Here is a 23418-nt window from a genome sequence, read left to right as displayed (position 1 = left end):
GACCTCTGCTAAAGGGTAGAGCAGGGCAGGGGTAGCAGGTCACAGTTCCGAGAAGGTAACATACAAAGAGATCTTCCCTTAAAGATGTAGGAAGATAAAGAGGGAGGGAGTTGCTGGGGAAAGCCCCTTCTCCCACAGCCCCTGTGGGCCCTCATAGAGATGCAGGTTGGATTGTGGTGCAGCCAGGCAGCCTGTCCCCTCGAGGACAGGAGCCTGGGGAGGGCCCCCAGGGCAGGCAGGGTGTCTGCACATACGCACACATTCTCTCATACACAACACATGCCTGTATGTGTGCACAGGCCTAGCTATGGAGTAGGAAACGAACTCAGACACCATTCTTATTTGGACAAGCTTAAAACACGATGTGGCTCATTTTTATTTTATCTCAGAAAAAAACATTCCCTTTAGAAGGAAAGGCAGTTAGACAAGGCCTCTCACTGGGTAGCTCTGTGCTACTCAGCACATGCCAGTGGCCTGCCAGCCCCAACCTCTCCCCTGGGGCCTGGGCCCATGCTCTGGCACTGCTCCGTTACAACTCCCTGTCCTTGATCCCAGATTTGTCACTCCGAGAGATGGCCCTGGGACTGAGAAGTGGATGGCAGCCGTGACAACGGGAGAGGACTGCCTGAGGCTCCCGGGCAGAGGCTCTGGTGCCAGGTGAGCAGCAGGACCGACAGCAGACCCAGCAGCCAGGGAGTGAAAGGTAATAAAATAAAAAGGGTTTCCTCACACTTACATTTTTTCCTGGAAAAAAGTCAAATGTCACCTCTGGGCCCAGCAGCTCCTGAACCCTAGGAGAGTCTAGGGAGAGTGGTGTGTGGGTGGCAGGAGGCTGTTGGAGCCACTCCCCAGCCTCAGGGCCAAGCCAGTCTGCTGTGCCCAAGCTGCTCTGTGGAGACAAGGTGGTGCTTCCAGATGCTTCTGCAGTGGAGGGCTGGGCCCTGCCCAGTAAAGATGCTGCTGGTGCTGTGGCCCCCACCTGGTGCAAGGCCTCACAGCATGAAACGTCTGCGTCCTCAGACCCCAAGCCCTTCTTGCTGGGCCTCATGCTGCTCCAGCCTGGGGCTCCCTCCCCTCAGTCCAAAGTAGGAACTGGCTGCCTTCAGGGTCTCCTGGTACTCTCTCTCTTCTCCCAACGTGACTGGTCAAGCCAACCAGAAAGATAAAGATTTCCTTCCCTTAGGAAGGGGCAAACTCCATGGATCATCAGGACACTCCTGCTCCATCCTGGGCCAGGGGGTCGTCTAGGCCAGGGGGCTCTGGGCACACTCCCTTGAGCTCATGGCTAAGGAGCTCCACATCTGGGAGGCTCGTGTTCCCCTGGGACTCTTGGGTACTCCCTCCACTCACCAGCCCCAGGGCATAGCCATTGGGCCTCCGCTCAGGGTGGGGAGCGCTGCCATTGGCCCACACTCCCGGCGGGTGGCCGTTGAGACGGAGGCTGACCTGCTCTCCATCACTGCTGTGAGCCGCCAAGACCCGGGCACTGGTGCCAGCTGCCTTGAAAGGTTCTTGCTGCCTCAGGACATGGCTACGAATGATCTTGCGGAACGTCTGGCGGAACTCGCGGATACGGTAGGCGTAGATGAAGGGATTCACAACCGAATTGGTGTGGGAGAGGACGATGGCCAGGTACATGAGCCAGAGAGGCGCGTGGTTGCAGTCGGGGCAGAAGAAAGTGAAGCAGTTGATGATATGTAGGGGCAGCCAGCAGAGGGCAAAGAGCCCCACAATGATGGCCAGTGACTTGGCAGCATGAACCTCCTTCTGCAGTGTGGACCGTGCCCGTTCCCCTGGCAGAGGCTGGCTCTCCATCTGCTTCAGCTGTCGTCGCGCTGCCAGGAAGATACGCAAATAGACACCCAGCATGAGCAGCAGGGGCACAAGCACGCAGGCAAAGAAGTTGAAGTACACCATGTAGTTCATAGGGACCACATCCTCAAAGAGACAGGCCACCTGGCCCTCCCCGCAGCCCTGGGAGTGGTTCTTGCCCTCCTTTGGCTGACCGCAGTTGTTCCAACCCAGCATGGGAGTCAGGCCGATGGCAAACGACAGCACCCAGCAGATGGCAATGATGCCCTTAGCCCTTGTGCCAGTCACCAAGCCATTGTACCTGGGGAGAAGAGACCAGCATCAGAGATCTGAGAAACCAGGGTTAAGCAGGGCAAGAGTTCAGAACCCCAGAGCAGCACCCTCTTCGCCTTTTCCTGACTATGAGGTCTTGGACCAGTCATTTCCCACCACCTTGCCCCAGCATCCTCTTCTGTTAAGTGGAAGTAATATGCCTTGCCTTTTTCACAGGCTGCTGGGAGGTAACAGGAGAGCAGGCACCCAAGAAATGGAAACCCATTTCCATTAACGCATGATTTTTTGGTTGGAGGGAATTAACGCATGATTTTTTGAGGGAGAAAACATTATTTTTCTCTAAAGGGAAATGCGTTGTAGCCTTAACCAAGATCAATCACTTCCATGTTGGTCGCAGCCTTAACCAAGATCAGTCACCTCCATGTTGGTTGATCTTGGTTAAGGCTACGACAGGCTTCCCTTTGGAGAGTGGGAAGGGGTCTGGAGGGTGGCCTCACTGGTTAGGGGCAGTACCAGCCAGATCAGACCTGTAGGGGATCTAGGCCTCTTATACTCCATACCCTGTCTTCTCTTCCCCATTTGCCATTTGACTTGGGGTCTCCAGAAGCCCTTGAGAAGAGGCAGCATGGGGGGTAAAAGAGGGGAGGAGGTCCCAGGCCAAAGGAGATGCCATTTCTCCCCTCCAAACCCACCCACAGCCCTCTGGAGAGAAATGAGAGAATTACGTGTTAACATTTACATGGCCATCTTAACATTTGCAAGGAAATACTGAGGTCCAGGGGGACAGTAATCTGCCTGAAATCACTGAGTGAGAGCCAGACAGAAATCCAAGCCTACCGATTCCCAGTCTCATACTCGGGAAATGGCTGGATCTGCCAGCCAGGAAGCAGACCTCAGCCCTGTAGGAAAGGTGGCATAGATTTCATAAAAGAATGGACAATAAAAAAAAAAAAAAGCTCCCTAATTTAGGAAGGCAACCTTGATGATCACTGAGGGATGACTTCTGTTTAAGTTTTGATTCTGGCAAGACCAGATTACACTCCCCTCTACCTGGCAGAAACCCTACCCATCCTTCAAGTCCAGGATAGAGATCTCAGAGAAGTTTCCTACCCAAGTGCAGCACATCCCCACCACATCTGGGCCCCTCGGGGGCAGGGCTTTCCTACATCCATCTCTGCATTGTCAGCTCTGAGACAGGGACACTCAGAAGGTGCAAGAAGGCCGGGCGGGGTGGCTCATGTCTGTAATGCCAGCACTTTGGGAGGCCAAGGCAGGCGGATCACAAGGTCAGGAGATCAAGACCATCCTGGCTAACACGGTGAAACCCCATCTCTACTAAAAATACAAAAAATTAGCTGGGCATGGTGGCGGGCACCTGTAGTCCCAGCTACTCGGGAGGCTGAGGCAGGAGAATGGCATGAACCTGGGAGGCAGAGCTTGTAGTGAGCCAAGATTGAGCCACTACATTCCAGCCTGGGCGACAGAGCAAGATTCCGTCTCCAAAAAAAAAAAAGAAGGTGCAAGGAAAGATGTGCTTTACTTAACTCTGGAGCTGGGAACCTCCACAGAAACCATCTCATCCACGGGTAGTAAACAGGCGCCTACAGGTAGCACACACAGGAGGCAGCTGGTGGGGCGTTTATCTGGTCTTCACCGCCATGCAAAATGCGTGCCTGCTGTTACCAGATCTCAGGTGGGGCTGGGGAGATGGTTTTCTGGGTATAATCTCCCAAGATTTAAATTTTGTTAACTAATTCAAATTACAGAGAAAAAGAGATATCCTGGAGGCTTCTGATCTCTTATGTGGTCCAATCCTCTTGTTTTACAGGTGGGTAAATTGAGGCCCGAGGAGAGAAATGGACTTGCTGTGGACATTCCAAGAGCCCAGAGGCAACTCAGGCCAAGGTGAGTCTGTCTGTTCTGAATTTCTTAGGTCATTTCTGAATCCAAACAGTAACCGGACAAGCCCATTCACACAGGAGCTCCTCAGCGCCATTCCATGGGGGCTTGGTTACCTGCAACAGGGCCTCAACAGGAGGGTCATAGACTTGCTCATTGCTTCCAAGCAACAGGGAGCTGGCAGTGCCCTCCCTCCTGTTGGACTCGCAAACATAAAATCTCAGGCTCTCTCTGTCACATCTACATTACATAGCACTGACTCCATGCCAGACACCATTCTTAGTGCTTTGCAAACAGTAATTTATATAGTCCTCACTGACTGGGAAGCTATATTAATTCTGACATTATTCCTGAGAAACGCATATCCCTCCCTGGGTTCCAGCCCTGTAAACAGGAATGTTTTAAAACTTTGTCTCTCTGAGCCTCAGTTTCTTCATTTGTAAAATGGGACCAAGTCCTGGACCTGTCAGCACTCTGCCCTCTAAGGGCAGAATGGAGAATCATTGGGTGGAAATTACAGGGAGGCAGATTGTGGCTCAGGGTAGGTAAGAGTTTTTCAGCTGAGCTGTTCACAAGAGAGATGGACTGCCTCAGGCAATAGTGAGTTTCCTGTCATTTGAGGCAACAGAGCAGAGCCAAGCAGCCACAGGGGTGTTGCAGAGCTGCCTGGGCCCTGGGCCACCTGCTTTGCTGGTTTTCAAACTGTTCTCAGCAGCAAACCTTGTCGCCCACATTCCCAGGCAGTCACAGAGGTGAAGCTGCTGGGGAAGGGAAGGGGCTTATTAAATGTTTATTGAATCAGTGAATTGGTGGGGACAGCAGAGCCAACCCGAAGGCTTCTGGGAACACAGTATGGAAATCCCTGGTCTGTCCAATTGTTTACTTGTACAGAAGAGGGAAACCACAAGGGGAGTCTTCCACTGCACTCTGCAAAGAAAGCCCCGTGTGGGGACAGAAACAAAACATACATTAATAGCACTTGACTATATATGCAAAGAGTATCTCTGGAAGGATTCTTAACATGGCCTTGCAGGCAGGGAACTGGGGGTGGGGAACCAGGGGGGTATGGAGGACAACTTTCTACTACACTATACTCTTTTGTTCCTTTTTAATGTTTTAGCGTGGGCAAAACATTACTCATTTTTTTTAAAAAACACAAATAGACTAAGTTTATTCAAAAGAAATCCCCATAGGCTGAGAGCCCTGGACCCTGGTGCCCAGGGGGCGGGGACAGCATCAGGGCCCAAATGGAATCACAGCTGAGCCTCAGCCAGGCCCAGCAGTGTACCCTGGGCTGCATCTGTGACTCACACACTCACATCTTGCCCTCCTAGACCCCAAACATTGACCTTCCAGGTGGAAGGGATGCCAAGGCCGTCTAGCATGACATGCCGCCACTCTGGGGTGCCCAGTCATGTCAGAGAATGTGGGTCCCAGAGCTGCTGCCCATCCCTTGTGGAGGTGCCCTCTGCAGCCCTGTGTCCCCTGGCTTGCAGGCTGCCCCTTTCTGGGGATCTTCATTACCCACATTGGGGGCTAACCCTATGGTCCAAGAATATGCCCCATGATTCCAGGAGGGCTTTATGTGCACGTGTCTCACCCTGAAGAGTAGGTGGAGCTTTCCTAAGTTGTCCAAAGGAGTCATTGATCCAAGAACTGAAGAGCCATGGACCAACAGGGGAAACCTCCATTCCTTCCCCCGGTATGAACAGCTGACTTGGCCTCCACCCTTCCTGCCCACTCTGTTCATCTCTCTCTGTCACTTGGCAGCCAGGCCACCCTTCCCTGACCAGTGCTCACATGCTCATTCCTTCCTCAGGGTCTTGTCCCAGGCTTTGCCCCCCACCTGACACACCTGCTGCCACCACACTCATGCCAGTGAGACCCTGCCTGCCCATCCTGCAAGACCCACTGGGTGGCACCTCCTCCAGGGAGCCCTCTCTCCCAATCCTGCCCTCTTAGAAGTCTTAGGACTTCGGGCCTCACCACCAACTGCCACCTGCACCTTGGCCTGTTCCTCAGCCAGCGAGAGCATCCACCAAGGGCTGCTGTGAGAGCCAGGGGACAGTGCGGCAAAAGTCCCCTGGGAACTGGGAAAAGCAGCCCGTGTCTCTCGCCCTGAATTCTCTATCCTCTGGGGACACAGAGAGCTACATCACTGCCTCTGGCCTGGAGTCTTTCTCACAGAGTTCCTCGACTAGGCCCTGTGCTAGCCCAACAGGTTCCCTGAACTTGGAAAATAATAGATTTTTCCAAAACTGAATTCTTTTTTTGAAAAAAAAGTTAATGGAGAGTGGGGCAGGCCTGAGGCTAGACCCAGGGCTAGCTGAATGGACCTTCCTGAGTGGAGCAGGACATGGCATATAGAGGAGGCTGGATTCCCAGCTGAGAAAGGAGGAGGGAGGATCCCGAGCCAGGCTACAACTCCAGCTCAGGCCAGAGTGTCTCCAAGTTCCCTTCATACCCTGCTTGCTCTCGGGAGCCCACATGGACACCTCCACATGCCCAGCGGCCCAGCGGCCTTGAGGAACAGGAAAGCGAAGGGACCTAAGGGCCAGGAACAGCCTGAAGGGCCCTGGAGTCCATCCACATCAGGAGACACTCATATGTCCTTCCCTGCTCTGGCCTCCCCATGAGTTCATGAGTAACAGGAGGGTCAGAACATCCGCCTGGCCACAGTGCAGGCCAAGAGGATGACAGGAGATGCTGAGCTGACATCCTTTGGCAGCTGTAAAGCTCTCTGCCCACAAGGGAGGATGAACATCATCGTCGTCATCCTCTCCAGGACCCCTGCAGAAGAGACCAGTCTAAGCCTTGCAGAGCCTCATGGAGCAGAGTCAAATGGCTCAAGGTCTGGGTAGAACTAAGGTCCAGCTCCAAGAAAGCTGGGATGAGATGGGTAGAGGATAGGGGGCGGCAGGTCCATGGCTCTGAACCCAAAGATCTGAATCCCCATTCTTCCTACCCCGCCAACCCTCCTCAGGGTCCCTGTCACCCCATCCACTCACTGGACCTTCAGAACACCGTTGTGTTCTGAAGGGGCAGAGAGACTTATTCTATTTTATGGAGGAGGAAATGGGCCCAGAGAGAGGCAGCTAACTTTCCACAGCCACACAGCACATCTGTCTTACTTCATAGGGAGCCATTCTCTCAACTCTCAGAAAACAGAGGAGGAAAAGGAGAGAAAAAAAGTCAAGTTCCTTTAAACTGAGAACAGCAGCCCTGTTCATGCCCTCTGAATCAGAGAAAAAATGAGAGCTTGGCCTCTGCTTCCCCACGGAGCATCCCATCAGTGTGCAGACTCAGCGCAGTTCCCTGAAGTCAGCTCCAGTCCTTTGTTCTCTGGCCCACCCGGGCACCTGCAGACAGGGCCCCTCCTGGGCCTCCGTGTTCTGAGCTGCCACTGAACGAACCTGAACTCTGCTCTGCCCGTTGCAGAGCAATGGATGGAGGCTCTCCAGAGATTGCACTTGGAGTCAGACAACCCCTAATTCTATCCCTGTCAGGGCTGGCCAGGGTCCCCTTCTCCTTTGCCAAGGGTTCTAGACTCTCCTGGGATACAGAGCATCTGATAGGGCAGTGTGAGGTCCAGACTCCTCCTCTTCCCTGGAGCAGCCCAATGCAGCTCCTGCTCCCGCTTAGAGCCCAGGTGACAGGGATGGCCACCTGGTGCAGGCTCCGGGAGACAGGCTGCCCATGACCGCTCCCCAGTGACTGAAGTCACAGTGGGGGTCAGGCCACATTTTTTTCTAGGCCTAGCCCCAGCTCCACTACCAACTCGTTGTGTGGCCCAGAAACAGCTGGCTGTCTTCTCTGAGGCTCATTTTCCATCCAGAAGATGAGAGGAAATGACCTCTAAGGGCCTCCTGGGTTTGACACTCTAAATTTCCATTTGCTCATTTAGCTGGGTCCTCCTTCCTGCTGGGGCACCCTCAACCTGAGTGGGGCTGCTGTGGCTTCCTCTTTAGATAGGCACCCACCAGTCTCAGATAATTCACCGCAGAGATGGCACACTCTGCTCCCTGACTCTCAAGAGGCACCACCTCAAGCCTCATGCATGGCCTCAGGGCCCACAACCACCCAGGCTGCGGAATCCAGCTCTGTGGTGGTGGGGCCAGGAGGTGGGACAGAAGGCCTCTGAAGTCCCCAAGGGAGGGATGCACTTTCTAGCCTAATCTACGGCCTGGGTAGGTGGAATCCACGCCGAGTAAACTCAGCCTCTGGGAAAATCTTCATTTACACAATACTTGGCTGAAGTCACTTCACAAAAGATTCACCATAAAAATCCCCTCCAACAGCCAGCCCCTGAGCACACTGGCTGCCTCCAAAACCATGAGTCCTTGGTGACTTGAGGAGCAACAAAAATTTGCATATAGGTCCAAGTGACTCACTGTGGCATTCAGCCAAGTCACTTCCCCTCTCTGGGTCATTTTCCTAATATGCGCACTGCAAGGCTGGCCCAGAGGAGCTGGGGGAATGCAGGTGGCGGGCGGCTCCTAGCACTGAGGTCCTGTGGTTTCCCCTGGCTCCCCGCTCCACCCCAGCATCATGCGGGGAGTTTTGCTCGTGTGTGAGGAATGGCCCAGACACACCCGCTGGCAGCACGTGGGTCACTGGGACCAGAGCTCCCTGCTAAGCCCAATGCCAGACGCTGGCCACACTCATCTGCCAAAAACCAGAGCACAGTTGGCCTCAGGCAGCCTAGGGGAACCCAGGCCTCCTGGGAGGGCCAGGCCGCCCTGCGCCCACAGGGATCAGTCAGTTCGGCATGACTGCTGGCCACGTGCTGGCCCTGGGGAGCCCCTGCTGAGCCCGGGCCCCGTCACCAGCTCACCATGCTGACACTGCAGACTAGGCCCTGACCCCAGGCTCACCCTGGCCCCGGGCACAGACCAAAGCCTGGGCACCAACAGCCTTTGCACAGATGTAACCCCGGCCCTGCTCACCGGAGCGGAATGCGGATGGCGATGTAGCGGTCAATGGCGATGGCCAGGAGGCTGAAGATGGAGCTCTGTGTGAGGACCAGGACAAAGCAGGCAATGAAGAGGCAGCCGTGGCAGGCAGCACAGAACCCGGTGCTGATGGTGATGGCAAAGGGGATGGCGAGCACGCCCACTGCGATGTCGGCCGCCGCCAGCGACACCACAAAGTAGTTGGTGACATTCTGTAGGTTGCTGTTGAGCCACACGGCCCAGCACACCAGAACGTTGCCCAGGATGGCCAGCACAGCAATGGCCAGCTCCACTGTGATGTACACCGAGGAGCCCATGATGGGCACGGCCACAGACAGGCAGGCTCAGCACGGACGCGGGCTGGGCCAGCTCACGGTCCATCGCTGCAGCCCAGCTGCCCGCCTGGCTCCCAGCCTGGCCCAGGCGGAGGGGCCCAGGCCCCTAAGCCCCTTCCTCACAGGAGCCAAGTGCAGCCCTGCTGGGGTGCTCTCCAAGGGCTTTTTCACAGAGGACTCTGAGTCTCCTGAAACCAGGCCCTCTCCAGGGGTTCTGGCAGCAGCATCATGGCTCAGCCCAGCTTCAGGGTTCCTGAGGCACCTGCAAACGGATAGCCGATGAGGAGCTGAACCATCTGCAGAGGGCGGACCCTGCAGAAAGTGCCACCCCTAGCCCCACACCCACCCTGGCCCCCTGAAGACCCTACAGCTTCAGATCCCACCCCACCCACAGGCCAGGTGTTAGCCTGAGGATGGCCCCCAACCCCGCCCAGCCCCATGCCCTGCCCGGTCTGCCGTGGTCATAGCCAGGAGGCGAGAGAGGTGGGAATTTGACCCTCACTTTAGAGGACACCCAGAGAAGTCACTGAGCAAGACTGGTTCCCCTGGTCCAATAGAATTCCCACTAAGACTCTCACGCAAACCCCTCCCAAGGAGGCAGCCCCTTCTCCCAGGCTCTGCAGAACGAGTAGCGCCATGGCCAGGCGCCTGCCAGGACTCCAGCTCACCCCAGCACTATCCATGGCTCCCTGCATTCCCTGCTCTGTGCACTGGGGTCATGGTGCCTCCCACTCTGAACTCAGGGCCAAGGATCAGCTGCAGTCTGTTTTTTTCCTGGGGGGGCCAGGAACCTGTTAAAAGTCTGTCACTGTGTTGGCCCCCCATGCTCAGCCTCTCAGGCCTCCTATGGCAGCCTGGCCAGTCTCCTGGGTCCTGGATCGCGGCCAGCCCCATGACATTCCCTCCCAGAAAAACCCCTCCCTTCCCAGGCTCTCCCAGTCCCACCCACCTTCTCTCGCCAGGCCAGCTTCTCAGCCCCCTTGGCCCACTCCATCCCGTCAGCTCTCCCAGGAACTACCAGCACCCACCTAAGGGACACCAGCCGCCCTGTGAAAGGACAGGCCAGAGACCCCTGGAGCTCGGATGTGGAAGGATGTGGGGAGCCGCCTGGTCCTGTCTCCCACTGCCGCAAAGGGTAAGCCCTCTCACACTGCGCCCGAACCCGCTGCCTCCAGGTGCCCCCGCCAGTCAGCTGCAGTCAGGGCCGGGGGCGGCGCTGCAGCTGACTGTGAGCTTCCACTCGGAGGGAGCTGCCTCCCCTCCCTCCTCCCACACCCTCTACCCCGCCTGCTCCTCTGCCTGGCTGACACCAGGAATGACTAACTGGAGTTTGGTCCCCGGCAGAAAGCAGGTACGGAACCAGGACTCACTGAGGGACTCTGGGCAACAATGCTTTTCTCTTCTGGGCCTCAGTTTCCTCATTGATACAGTGAGGCAGTTGGACCCCAAATGACCTCTAGGGGCCATGCCAGCTCTCACACATGATTCTATGAGAAGGAAATAAACATTTAAAATGGCTCCCCCAGAGTCAAAATGGAATTAGCTGACATGCCTCAGAAGCAGAAGTCTTGGTTCCCCAGCAGGCCTGAGCCCAGCCCCAATTCCCAGTGTCCCCCTCGAGCCTGTGAATGGTCTGGGTCCAAACGGCCCTCTGTCCATTAAATTGCCCCTCTCCGAGAGCTAAGAGGCCCTCAAATCTACCCCCTCCAGTCTTGAACCCTCATGGGGCCCTGTGAGTGTATGGCCAGCCACCACTGCCTGCCTGGGGACAAGAGGTCAGAGGCTGCCTTTCACGTGGACTCAGGCAGCCACCTCATCTCTCTTCTCTTTCAGGACATGAGGGACGGAGCAAGATTGGCAACCTGGAGAGGAAGTCACTCCTGGTCCTGAGCCCTGTTCAAACGGTCAGGCTCCCCTCTACCCCACTGTCCATGTGACAGAGCTCAAACAGACCCCAACTTTCCCTCCAACTCCAGTGCTGTCAGCACCTCAAGTGGCTGGAACAGGATTGGCACAGGCTGCAGCCAAACCTGGGACTGGAGGTTCTCCTGCACCCAACAGGCCCTTTTGCCCCTACTAGGAGGCTTGGAATGGAGCATTGACACAGAAGCAGGAGGAGGAAGGAGAGAGCAGAGACCAGAGACCCTGCAAAAATGGAGGCCCTGCAGCAGCTGGAGAGGGCTGAGTCCTCCCAAGCCCCTGCTTTCCATGGGGCACTTGCCAGGCAGCCACTCACAAAGCATGTCGCTGGCAGGGATGCGCCAGACCAGGTCTCCTGGCACCATCTCTGGCCACACTCAAGGAACACAGTTATCCCTGATGCTCCTGGCCTCTCTCCCTGAGCAGTAGTCACCAGGGCCCACCTGACTCATGATAGCCCCTGCCCAGTGGGTACAAGTGGAGCTGGTGCTGGGCCCGGGTTGCCTCCCACCCGGGTGCCTGGCCTGTGGTTCCAAGGTGGCCCCCCAAGCCCAGCACCACCAGCAGCAGCAACAGGCCACTGTCCAGTGAGGCCCAGTGGGTCACTGAGGAGCTGCCTCTACCCAGGAATCCTGCCTCCCACCATGGCCCTCTCTAGGGCATCTGCATTGAAGGATGCCACAACCTTCTGCCAATCTGACCATCCCAGACTAGAAAGCTGATGCAGCTCCAGACCATGCTCCAGATTCAAGGGCCTTGCTGGGGGCAGACAAGGTGGAACATAACATGTCTGCCCAGGTGAGGGAGGACTCCCCAGTCCCACCACTCAGAGCCCTGCTGGTGGGGTCACATCATCGGCACCTGCCGCAGGGGCTGGACTGGTGCCGTGCCAGCCGGGATGCCTGGTTTGGAAGGAGCCTGACTGGGGCCTCTGTTTGGCAAGGCTTCCCTGGCAGCTCTGGGTACCTGCCTGTGTACCCCCGTTCTCAGGGTCTTTGTACCTTCTGGGCTGTGGGTCCCCACGCTAAACAGCACTAGATACTGATAACCTTCTTGACTACACTGAAGCCAACTTCTTGCTGCCCACCAGCCTCAGTGAGGGCAACAGACCCCTCTGCCCTGGCCGGCCTCGCACGGGGCTGAAGACACCCATGGCTTCTGCCGGCAGAGTCCACACAGGCCACCTCACTGCCTGTCCCCTCCCTCGGCCCCTCCTTAAACACTCCTGCAGGCTTTCCCAGCTGCTGCCAGCACATCCCGGGTGAGGCTTGCCCGGACCCACAGGCAACCTGGGCCCCTGCCAAGCCAGAATCCACTCTCAGCTGTGCCTTTCTCAGCCCTGAGCAAAGCAGATCAGTGGAGTCAGAGGCACCCTCGGGGCAGGCAGGGGAGGAGTGCGTTCCTTGGGGAAAGGCTGGGAACTACCATAGGCTGGCAAATCGGTCCCGGGCCGGGGGCGCCCTGACTTACAGGCTTTGCCTGATTTCTGTGGTATAAATTCTCCCCTTGTGCCCAGTTTCAAGCTACTAATGTGTCGTGGACCAGAACTGGGGAGCAACAGAGTCAGCTGGCCACGATGCCAGCCACTGCTGAGCTGCCAAACCTTATGCGTCCCAGGAGGCACCTGCCTAGAGGTCACGCACTGCACTGGACCCTCAGACACAGCTTGTGCAGCCTGCTTAGGAGCTTGGGAAATGACGGTCATCTGTGATCTTGCTGATCCCAGGAAACCCATTTTGCAGATGAGGAAACTGAGGCCCAAAGGCGTGATGTGACCTCTCTCAGCCTTACCAAGAGAACTGGAAGGTGGCGTAGGGCTGGGGCTGTACCCACAGAGAGCACAGCAGCAGGAAGGCTCCTGGGCCTCCAGCTCCCCTCCCTCAGAAGCCTCCCAGAGTGACAGGAAGGTCAGAGGCCCCAGGGAGGGGATGGGGCCAGGATCTGGCAATTTCCTATCCCTCTCTGTTGGCTCTGTGCATCTAATTAATCCTTCATCATCTGTTGCTAACCAGGAGGGGAAATTAGATACTAATAATGTAATACTTCCCTGTGATTGCCCCTTGTTGGGGACAGATCAGAGGGCAGATGCTGCCCCATATAGACAGGGGACACATGCTGTGGAACGTGCATAATGCCTCTTGAAAGAACAACCTTATAGGATTCCACGCGGTCAGACTCAAAACTGCTACTTCTTCCTGCCTTCCTCCTCACCTCCCCCAACCCGGACACTTTAATTAAAACTCCATTTAATCAAAACCCACACATCTTCTGGCCCACGTCTTCTGGTTCCTTGTATGTCACACTAGCAAGGCCCTTTGTACACATGCCCAGATGGTGGCTGTACCCCCCAGAGCCTGCTGCACAGAGGTGCCCACCGGCTTCTAGGCAGTGCCCTGCACATCTGCTCCTGAGTGCAGCTAAGGGCAACGTACAGGGCACAGTGCAGGGACTCGGACCTGCTCCAGCCATGCCTGGCCTTTTCCTGGGCTTCAGAATCCCAGCCTTAGAACCCTCCTGCTACTTTCCCATAACAAATGTTTACCACCTCCACCAGGCCTGGCAGAACCCCAACTGCTGGGCCACAGGGAGGTGTGCCCCCCACTGCTGTGCCTGGCCCCATTTGGGCCCTGAGCATATGGCAGGGGACCTCAAAGGAGGAAAGGACCCAGGACATTCTTGGGAGACGGCTGCTGCCCTGCGGTTTCAGGCACTGCAGGCCACTCCCTGTCTCCACAACCTTGGCTCACCTCAGAGGAGTCGCAAATCAATTTCAAAGCGCAAGAGGTAAATGAAGGCTAAGAAAGGCAAGCAACAGAATAAAAAATATGGAGATGAATTCATTCCAGCAGAAAGGAAGGTAATACAGTAATCTAATAACGATTTTAGAGACCTTTAGGATGTCCAAAGAGGCAAAGAAAAGAATGGTATCTGGAGACAAGAATGAGAACTTCTGAACTGACTGGCGGAAATGAAACAAGGACAGGTGGATATGAACAAGAAATAATACAAAATCCAGGGACTGAAAAACAGAGGGACTGAAATAAGGCATGTGGTGGGCTTCAGGCACACACATGGTGGAAGAGGTGACTGGGGATCTGAAGCTAGTACTGAGGAATTCTCACAGAAATGCCATGAAGAGACCTAGTCTAGGAGGAAACGGTTGAGAGGCATGGGGTAGACAGAAGCATCAGCAAGTGGCTTGCGGGAGCTCGGCAGGGGCATGGCAGGTCATGGGCCCCGCTATGACTGGCTTTTGGGGTGGCCCAGGGGGGCCTGGGCATGAACCTCCCACAGCCCAGGGCCCCAGGATCCCCAGACCCTCCCCAAAACTCATCAGCGCAGGTGCCTTCCTCACTGCCGGGTGGTGACCAGCCACCCAGCATGGGCTCCGCTTCCCTCCTGCCCTCCGGGGCTGCCCGATGGCCCCTACTTTAGGCGCTGGGTGCAGGCTGGGCCCAGGACCCAGAGAGACGCCTGGTATCCCTCCCCCACAGCCCGGGTGCGGCTGTGGCTCTCTGCTCCTGGTGGCAGGATGTGGGCAAGATGGGGCCAAGACCCAGCTCCCTGCAGCTGGAGGCTAAGGCCCTGAGCCTGCCTCACAGAGCAGCCCCCACATCGCAGCCCTGGGGCCAGTGCTGGGGGCCCCAGCTCCTGCTCCCCACACCCCCATGTGTCCAGGCTAGGGGCCAGGGAGGCCACAGCTCCCCCTCCTCCCCGCCTGGGCGCCACTCACCCCCTCATACGAGGCTTCGCCTGACAGCCCTCCTCCGAGGGGCCACACCCCACACAAAGGTGCTGGGGGCCCACGCTGTGCTGAAAGCAGCCTGGCTGGGGGCGGCTCCTGCTCCATGTCATAGTCCCCGAGGCCCGGGAGAGCTTCCCCTCTGCATGCGGCTGCTCACATGTACACAGGCTGTGGTGAGCCACATCACGTCACGTGAAGGATTGGCACCTGCACCTCCCTCAAATGGCGGGCAACAGGTACTACGCTGCTGAAGCGGGGACAAGGGAGTGTTTCTAGATGGCCCTGAGGACACAGAGCCCAGTAGTCCTGGGCGGGACCCTGTGGGAGGCTTGAAGGGGCAGTGCTGGGTGCAGGGCCTCAGAATGCCCCAGGGTGGCTGCACTGAGGATGGGAGGGGTGAGGACCGGCTGCTGGGTCCCTGGGCGGGTGTGACAAAGCAGCCCTGGAGGCTGACAGGAGGGCAAGGTGACCAAGCAGAGCCTGGCCACTGCTTCTTCCCCACTGAGCAGCCTCCCCCAGGCTGGCTCGAGGTTTGCAGAGGCCACTGAGGGACCAGAGGCGAGTCCTCCTGTGACACAGGGGCAGACAAACACCAGCCCGGGGCCTCTGGGGAGAAATCTCCTGCCCATACGCCAGAGGAGACACCAAGTGACACCATCAGCCTCCCTCTGCTTGGCCAGCTCCAGCAGCCTCTCCGCCAGGTGACGGCCAATGCCAAAGACCGGGGCTGCGCGGCACATCCGAGGGGTGGGGCACAGAAGGGCAGCAGCAGCAGCCCCTGCCCAGTGACTCCTGGAACAGGCCTCCCCTGTGGGGGTGGGGGGTGTGGTGAGAGAATCCCCATGGCAACTCACAGAAGCAGCATCTGGGTGGGACTTGGAGGAGAAGGTGAAGGGAGAGAGGTAGCGAGAGATTCTAGCAGAGAAAATGCCTGCGGAGGCCCGAAGCCAGGGTCCTGCCTTCCCTGGGCTCCCATCGCCCCCTGTGCTGGGATGAGAGGCAGCTGCTCTCCTGCTCCTCCCTCCACCTGATCCTCCCCAGTCCCTGGCCAGATCCATGGAGTCCAGGCTACAGGGGCCCGGGCCTCCCTCTCTGCCACGAAACTGCCTCTTCCCACCACCCAGAGTCCCAGGCCCTGCGCAGGGGGTGGGCAGTCATGTGGGGGCTCCTCTCTGCACCCCAGCTCCATTCCCGTCCCCATCTGGGCTCCTCTGCTCCTTTCAACCTCTGGACCACCCACCTCCTAGGACCAAGCCCCTCCTGTCGATGGCCCAGACCCTTCTCCTGGGAGCTAGAACCCTCCCTTTCACCAGCTCAGCTCCTGCCTGTGTGGTCTCCTCTCCACAGCATCCTCACCACACACGCCCTAAATCCCCTCAGCCTAAGCTTCCCGCCTTCATTCATCCTTCCCGCCTTCATTCATCCATCCATCCGTCCGTCCGTCCTTCCTCTGCTCTTCTGCGTGCTCAGGGCCCAGTTTGCGCTACAATAGACAAGACAGACCCCGCAAACACGGTTGGGAAGGCAATTCTAGCTCATTTGGGGTTAGGTGGCTTGGGAATTAGGTCGGTGAGAGGTAATAAGACCTTCTTTGGGTGTCAGGACACAGCTGAGAGCCACTAGGGGCTGTGGTCCCACACGGCAGGCACTGCCCAGGCCTCACCTGGACTTTGTAGGACGTGATGCCTTCAAGACACATGCTGGCTCCCAGGCCAACTGCCATTCACATGTCCCTCTGCCAACAGCAATCCCTGTGGTGTCCCCTGACCCCCAAGCCTAATACCCTCCCTCCCAGGTTCCCCAGCTCCAGCACACATCCCTAACTGGCCCTGTGGTCTGCCCTAAACCTTCCCCCACTCGCCCCCAAGCCAAGGCCTTTCCACATTAGGCATTGCTAAGATCATCATCCTTGTTCTACAGATGAGATATCAGATTCCAGGGGACAGTGACCTGCCCAGTGAGTGGGTCACGGAGGCAAGACCAGAAACCCAGACGAGGGCACTGAAATCACCAGTCCATCAGGTTGCCCATGAGGCAGTCATTGCCATTGATGGCCCTCTTCCGTCGCGGACTCCTGGAGGCAGGAAGCAGGGCATATTTGGGGATCTGTACTTCACAGGCCGATACGGGAAGAAGCCCAGCACAGCCCTGAGACCAGCCAGGTCAGCCTGGCCCAAGGTCCACCTCCGGCCAGAGGTGACTGGGCTGTCCCTAGCTTCCTGAGGCAAGGAGCAGGAAAGCTCACAGCTCAGCCAGCTCAGCACTGGGGGAACAGGGGACGCGGATGGAGGAGTAGTGGCTGGGATTTTCCTGAGAAACACTAGGACTATGGAGAGCCTAGGAAACCCCAAAAAGCAAGCGCAGACCAAGGAGGGACTGACACCGTGGCCGTGGACTAGCCTGTGAGGCGCCCCTGCCATGGATCTGCCAGGATGGGGGCTGGGGGATGCTGCCCACAGGGCCTGGCCTTCCCAGCCCCACCCAAGGCCTCCAGGAGCGGCCAAAGCAGGGCCAGTGAGGAAGCCCCACCCAGCAATAGCGTCCCAGGCCCGCGGTGCTCTACAGAACCCTCCACCACGGTCTCCAGGGCTGGGGCACCCCGGGGCAGCCCTGGCCCGTCAGGGAGTTTCGGCAGGGTGCCCCGCCAGGGAACCCAGGGGGAGCCGACAACAGAGGCAGAATGGAGGCGACCTGAGCACCTGGCAGGAGAGCAGAGGGCCCTGTTGGGGACACAGCCCAGGAGAGGCGGTGCCTCAGGATGGGGACAGAGGGCTGGCTTGACCTGCGGCCCACCCTCCAACGAGGGCCACAAACACCTGCTCCTCTTTGCAGGGCCTCGACTCCCCCAGCCTAGGACTCAGCCCTGGGTCTCCCTCTTCCTCCCATGGTACAGTCGGGGCAACTAAAGTCTGAGTGCGGGACACAAGGATCTCAGCTCTGCCGGCCCGCGGCGGCGGCCTCAAGCCCTTGGGCCACCTTGCGCCAAATCCCTCGAGAGCCGCTACCATTCCCGCCATTCCTACCTTCGCTCCGGGCAGCCAGGCAGACAGCCGGGGCCAGTCCGAGGCGCGCGCCCACCCCCGCCGGTCCCCCGTCGTCTCCTGGGTCCCCCAAACCCACTTCCCGCCACCACTGTCCAAGGAATGCGCCCGCGCTCGGCCCAGCTTTCCCGACTCCCCCTTTCTCGGCGCGCCCCGGGCGCTCGGGTGCCTCTGCCCGCGCCGCACCTTCCCGGGGAACCGGTATCCGCCCGGCTCCTCCACCTGGGGATCCTCCCTCGCCCCGGGGTCCGGGCCCGCCAGCCCTCAGGAAGTGCCTCTACGCCCCCTGCCCATTCCTGCTGGAGGAGCTCCTGGAAGGTTCATGCGAGCGCGCGGGGCCGGTCTGCAGCGCATGGACGGACGGACAGACGGACGGACGGACGGACGGACTGACGCTCCCCGCCCGCTACCTGCGGCTCCGCACCCCGCGCCGCGCCGGCCGCCGCACTTGCCTTCCCTCCCCGCCTACCCCCGCGCGCCTTCCGCTGCAGTTTGGGACGGCTCGGAGGGTCTCGCACGCGGCGCCGCAACTGCGCCTGGGGCGTGACTGTGCCCGAGCCCTTCACGGGCCGTGAGGGCGGCCAACGCGGGGCAGGACTCGGACCCCGCGCCGGGGAACTGGTTTCGGGGCGGCGGGAAAGGAACCCTGAGGGGAGCAGAACTCCAGCCTCCCAGTCCTCTCGGCCCTACACCCCCGACGGCCCTACGCCGCCCGGCCGCCAGCCCCGGACCCCCGGCACCCCGCACCCGGCACCCAGGACCCCGCACCCCGGACCTAGCACCCCGGCTGACCTGCGGCTCGCACGCCGGCTCCCGCTGTCTCGGCGGCCGCTCGGTCTCCGGCTCCGGCCGCGCCGCTCACGGGCGCCCCCTGCAGGCAGCTTTGAGACCCGCGCTGCCCCCGCCCCGCCCCGCGGCGCCGAGAAACCGAGGCCGGAAGGGGACTCGAGGCATCGGCTCCCGAAGCCCGCAGGTGATCCTGGAAGGACGAGCCCGCAGGTGTCCCTGTCAGGACGAGGCCGCGACGGGCCTGGACCGCGCCACATCCCCCGCCCGTAGCCCTCCAGCGCGCTTCTCCCGGTCTCGCATCCGTCCCGCCGCCTCCTCAGCGCCACACCCCGCTCCGTTCCAAGAGTCCTCGGGCCTGGGAGTCCCCTTCCCCGCCCCTTGGAGCGCTCCGGGCCCCACCCCCACACTCCCTTTTTTCTTTCTTTTTTTTTTTTTTTTAAGACGGACTCTTGGTCTGTCGCCCAGGCTGGAGTGCAGTGGCGCGATCTCAGCTCACTGCAACCTCTACCTCCCAGGTTCGAACGATTCTCCTGCCTCAGCCTCCCGAGTAGCTGGGATTACAGGCGCCCGCCACCACGCCTGGCGAATTTTTGTATTTTTTTGTAGAGACGGGGTTTCACCATATTGGTCAGGCTGGTCTCGACATCCTGACCTCAGGTGATCCACCCGCCTCGGCCTCCCAAAGTGCGAGGATTACAGGCGTGAGCCACCGGGCCCAGCCTCCCTCTTAAGAAGCCCCCAATGCCAGCCGGGCGAGGTGACTCATGCCTGTAATCCCAGCACTTTGGGAGGCGGAGGTGGGCGGATCACGAGGTCAGGAGACCATCCTGGCTAACAAGGTGAAACCCTGTCTCTACTAAAAATGGGCGTGGTGGCATGCACCTGCAGTCCCAGCTACTCCGGAGGCTGAGGCAAGAGAATCACTTGAACCCGGGAGGCGGAGGTTGCAGTGAGACGAGATCGTGCCACTGCACTCCAGCCTGGGCGGCAGAGCGAGACTCTGTCTCAAATAAATAAATAAATAAGAAAGAAAGAGAGAGAGAGAGGAGAGAGAGAGAGAGAAGTAGCCTTCACTGCTGCCGCCTCTGCTGCTATGGTCCTGCGGAACTCTGCTATTCCTTATCAGAGCTGGGCTGGATCCATGCCCTTGTGTCACGCCTTCCCTAGTGTCCAGCTGTGCCCAGTGCCCGCTTCTCCTCAAATCTTTCCATGGCTCCCCAGGTCCTGAGGGATAAAGGCCAGCCTCCTGAACACGGCATTCAAGGCCCTGCCTAACCCTTGTCCGGCTCTCCACCTTTAGCCCTGCCCTTCCTTAGCCTGGCCCAGGGGCTGGTCGTGACAACAGCTGGTATCTCAGTTCAAAGATGTGTCCCCAATTTCCAGTGCCCCCTCTGCCTCTCCCCATCCCAGACTCTGGGCCAGAGACCCCCTTGTTCTTCCAGCTCCTGGTGCCCAGTGTGGCCCTGATCCTCCTGCACTTCCCTGATCAAGGAGGCAGGGAGTCCTGTCTGCACCACAGACTCACTGGAAATTTTAGAGCCTGAGGCTGGGAATTCTCCCACGCCCCCCCACCGCCCCCCACTTGCCTGTTTTCTGGAGGCTTCCAATTGGGAACAACTTCATGTCCAGCCCTCCAAGCTGTCCAAGGGAACCCGCCTTCTACCCTTGCACCTGGAGGGATGTAGACTAACCCCAATTTTGTTCACGACAGGACAGGCTATGTCAGACAGCCGGGGTATTGGTGGCCAAAGGCTTTTGGGAATTCTTGCATTCTGGAACCTCTGGGGACCAGTGGGGCCCTGGCTAGAGGCCCAGGGTGGAGGGGCTTGCCCAAGGCCAGGCTGGACCCTAAGGCTGAAGGCAGATTGGGGGCACGATCTCTATCACAGCAGCCACCACTCACTGCAGGGAGGAGAGGGTGGGTGGGAAGTGGGCACACAGGCACCTGGCCAGTGTGTTGGGAGGAGCATGGGGCCCATGGCAGTGACCATTGCTTGCCCAGATGCAGCCTTGAGCATCTGGCAGCCTCCCTGGCGTATTCCTGGGATCAAAGCCTGGGCCTCTGTTCCCATTCAGCTAGCCCGGCTCTCCTGGTCCTCATGTTCCCTAACGTCCAGTGGGGCCCTCGCAAGGCGGAGGAGGAAACCCTGGGATGTGTGGGGACCCAGATAGCTTGAGTTAAACTCCGAAGGGCGAGACCCACATGAGACTCTTGGGGCGCTGTCCCCAGGTCTTTCCAAAGAGACCCCTGGCCCTGGTGCCCCCTCTCTCTCTCATCCTGGCCTTTGCTGACTCTATTCAAAGGAGCTCGCCTGCTCTCCTCCCATGGCCCTGGCTTTCCTTAGTGGAGGAGCTCCCCCTGCAGGTGGGGACACCGCCCTGGGGCCAGCAGCTTGGGCTTTCCTGCAGACCTTCCAGGACCCATATCCTCACTGTAAAATGAGTGTCTTGTGTCTGCCCTGCCCCCTCCTGGAGGTTAAGTCAAACCACAAGGTAGGGGGGTGGGATGCTGATGGCCATGGGGCCCTCCCCTGCCCCCATCCTTGGCTCCCCATCCTTACTTCTGGGGCTTCCCAAGAGGTAAAACCTCTCCTGTAGTGGGGACAAACCCCTCCCGCCCACACCTGCTGGGTCCAGATTCATTCAAGCCCTTACTCAGCACACATGTACTGAGCGTCCTGAGTCTTCCTGAGGGGGCGCGGGGCCTCACGAGGCAGAAACCAGCTCTCAGTTGATTCTGAGGGTCTCTCTTGTACCCCAGTGTGGACCCCAATGACTCCTCTGCCATTCCCATCCTGGGGCCCGCAACCTTCCTGTGTGGACCTTCCCATGCATGGTCTAGCCATGTGCACGCCAGTCCCACAGCAGGCGGGGTGCAGCCACAACGTCCTCACGCAGGGAGTGGAGTGATGACTTTGTTCTAAAGTTGGTCCTCAGGGTCACAGTGCCAAAGCCCTTAACATTCACCTCTAGGGCTCAAGGGGCAGTTCCTCCATTCCTCAGCACTGGTGCCAGTGGAACTGTTCTGAGACCGGGGGTGGTCAGGCAGGGCCTGGAGTGGCTCCAGCCCCAGAGCCAGCTCCACAATCCTCAGAGCCACCCATGAGGAGCCAGCGCCGAGGCGGCTGTGAGGGGCAGGCTCAGGCCAGGCCCCCACCCTTCCCCCTACTGGGCTCCTCCCTGGCCCTTCAGAGGCAGAGAGCCCCACGGTCCTGTGTCATCTGTCAGGTGCCTTGGCCCAGGTCTCCAGCAATGCCATTGCCCAGAGACTAGGCACAGGCCAGGCCGTCCAGTTCAGGAATGGGGAACTGCACCTGGGAGGGCTGTCCCCATACTGCCCGCCCCACGGGCCGGCTTGTTTTCTCCAGGAAGGGGCCTGTGTTCTCGGCACCACACACCTTAAGGCCACCTCCTCGGTCTTGGCCTTGCTGCCCCCTCGCCAGCCCCGTACCCACCTCAGCTGAGTGCTGTCCTCAGATATCAAGGCTGTGGGGCTGGGGAAGGTCCCTGTGCAGGTGCCTGGGCCACCTCCCCAGGCCCAAGGGAGCAACAAGGCTGAGGGGCAGAAGTCCTCCGAGTGCAACAACTGCCCTTTGGTGGGCACAGGGAGGCCCCTGGCAGTCCCCGACTTCTGTCTCCGGGTCTTGGTTTCCCTGCCCAGCCCCAGGCAGGCTTTGAAAAGGCTGTGGGCGCCCACCCTTCCTTCCATCCAGGCTCCGGGATCCTCAGGCCAGGCGGCGGGGCCAGCTGGGCCTCCCCTGCTCCAGGATTCCGGCCCTTTGTTCCTGCCCAGGATGCACCTGGTGGCCTCTGGCCCTCATTGTTTTTTCTGAGGCCAGCTGAGCTGCATCAGGAGCAAGACACGCCAGGCCCAGGACAAGCAGCCGGTGAGCAGGGAAAGGGTCCCTGGAAACTGACTGGGTCACCCCAGGTGCTCCCCAACTTCTCCAGTGGGGCAGGGACCTCACAGGGCTCCAGTTTATCCTAACAGAGGTCCTGCAAAGGCAGAAGAAACATACGGAGGAAGTGATCGAGTCACTGGCCATCCTCCTCCCAACTTGCCCCCACCCACTCAAGATGTTCACCCCATTTCTGCTTCTGGGTGTGAGGACAAACAGCAACCTGCTAGCAACCCGGCCTTGGGGATGATTGGCATAGATGGGAAAGCAGGCCCCAAGGGGAGTGGAGCCGGGCTCCAGGGTGGGCAGTGACAGTCCTCTTCAGCCCTCATGCTGGGGCTCGCCACTCATCACCCCGATGGCTCTAAGCCACCTGCCCACTCTCCCTGTGGCCCCAGCCCCGTGACCCGCCAGGCCTCTGTACCCCATGTCAGAGAGGGTGCCTGATAGGAGGGCCCAGAAGGGGGCCCCGCTTCGCAGAGATGGAAACCACCCCCCACATCCCGTGTTGGTGGCTGACCTGGGGAGGACCTGTGTCCCGACTCCTCCTCAGTGCTCGTCTTGGCAGAAGTCTTGGGTGCAACCCAGTCCTGTGATGGCCTGTCCTTCCCCTCGGGCACATCTGCTTCATGCCTGGTGGGTGCCTGCCCTGGCCCTTCTTTTCTGCTCGGCTTTTTTTTTTTTTTTGAGTCTCACTCTGTCACCCGGGCTGGAGTGCAGTGGCCGGATCTAGCTCACTGCAAGCTCCGCCTC

The 23418-nt window shown here is 58.9% G+C and overlaps 1 protein-coding gene across 7 annotated transcripts; it reads right to left on the bottom strand.

Moving 5' to 3' along the window:
- Positions 1-335: 335 nt before the first annotated feature.
- ADORA2A (adenosine A2a receptor) lies at positions 336-19097 on the bottom strand. 7 transcript variants are annotated; one of them, XM_031934587.1, is made up of 5 exons: positions 14925-15085; positions 10642-10758; positions 9940-10045; positions 8931-9533; positions 336-2113 (listed from the first exon to the last, which is right to left on the bottom strand). In XM_031934587.1, exons 4-5 carry the CDS (start codon positions 9251-9253, stop codon positions 1207-1209), a joined length of 1230 nt encoding a protein of 409 aa, XP_031790447.1. In that variant the 5' UTR covers positions 9254-9533; positions 9940-10045; positions 10642-10758; positions 14925-15085; the 3' UTR covers positions 336-1206. The 7 variants fall into 7 exon arrangements, with proteins under 7 accessions (XP_031790447.1, XP_031790448.1, XP_031790446.1 ...); XM_031934588.1 differs by lacking the exons at positions 9940-10045; positions 14925-15085 and adding an exon at positions 18770-18785; XM_031934586.1 differs by lacking the exon at positions 9940-10045.
- Between the last annotated feature and the right edge of the window lie 4321 nt (positions 19098-23418).

Source organism: Piliocolobus tephrosceles, chromosome 19 (genome assembly GCF_002776525.5).
Source record: "Piliocolobus tephrosceles isolate RC106 chromosome 19, ASM277652v3, whole genome shotgun sequence".
Taxonomy (NCBI): Eukaryota; Metazoa; Chordata; class Mammalia; order Primates; family Cercopithecidae; genus Piliocolobus; species Piliocolobus tephrosceles.
The sequence above is the reverse complement of the archived record's forward strand: the minus strand, read 5'-3'. Positions and strand labels throughout refer to the sequence as shown.

Bases quoted from the DNA above. Each gene is read 5' to 3' on its own strand.
- ADORA2A (XM_031934589.1), bottom strand. From the start codon at position 9,253: ATGGGCTCCTCGGTGTACATCACAGTGGAGCTGGCCATTGCTGTGCTG. The intron at 2,114-8,930 runs GTGAGCAGGGCC...TCTTCTCCCCAG, and splicing joins GCCATCCGCATTCCGCTCCG to GTACAATGGCTTGGTGACTG.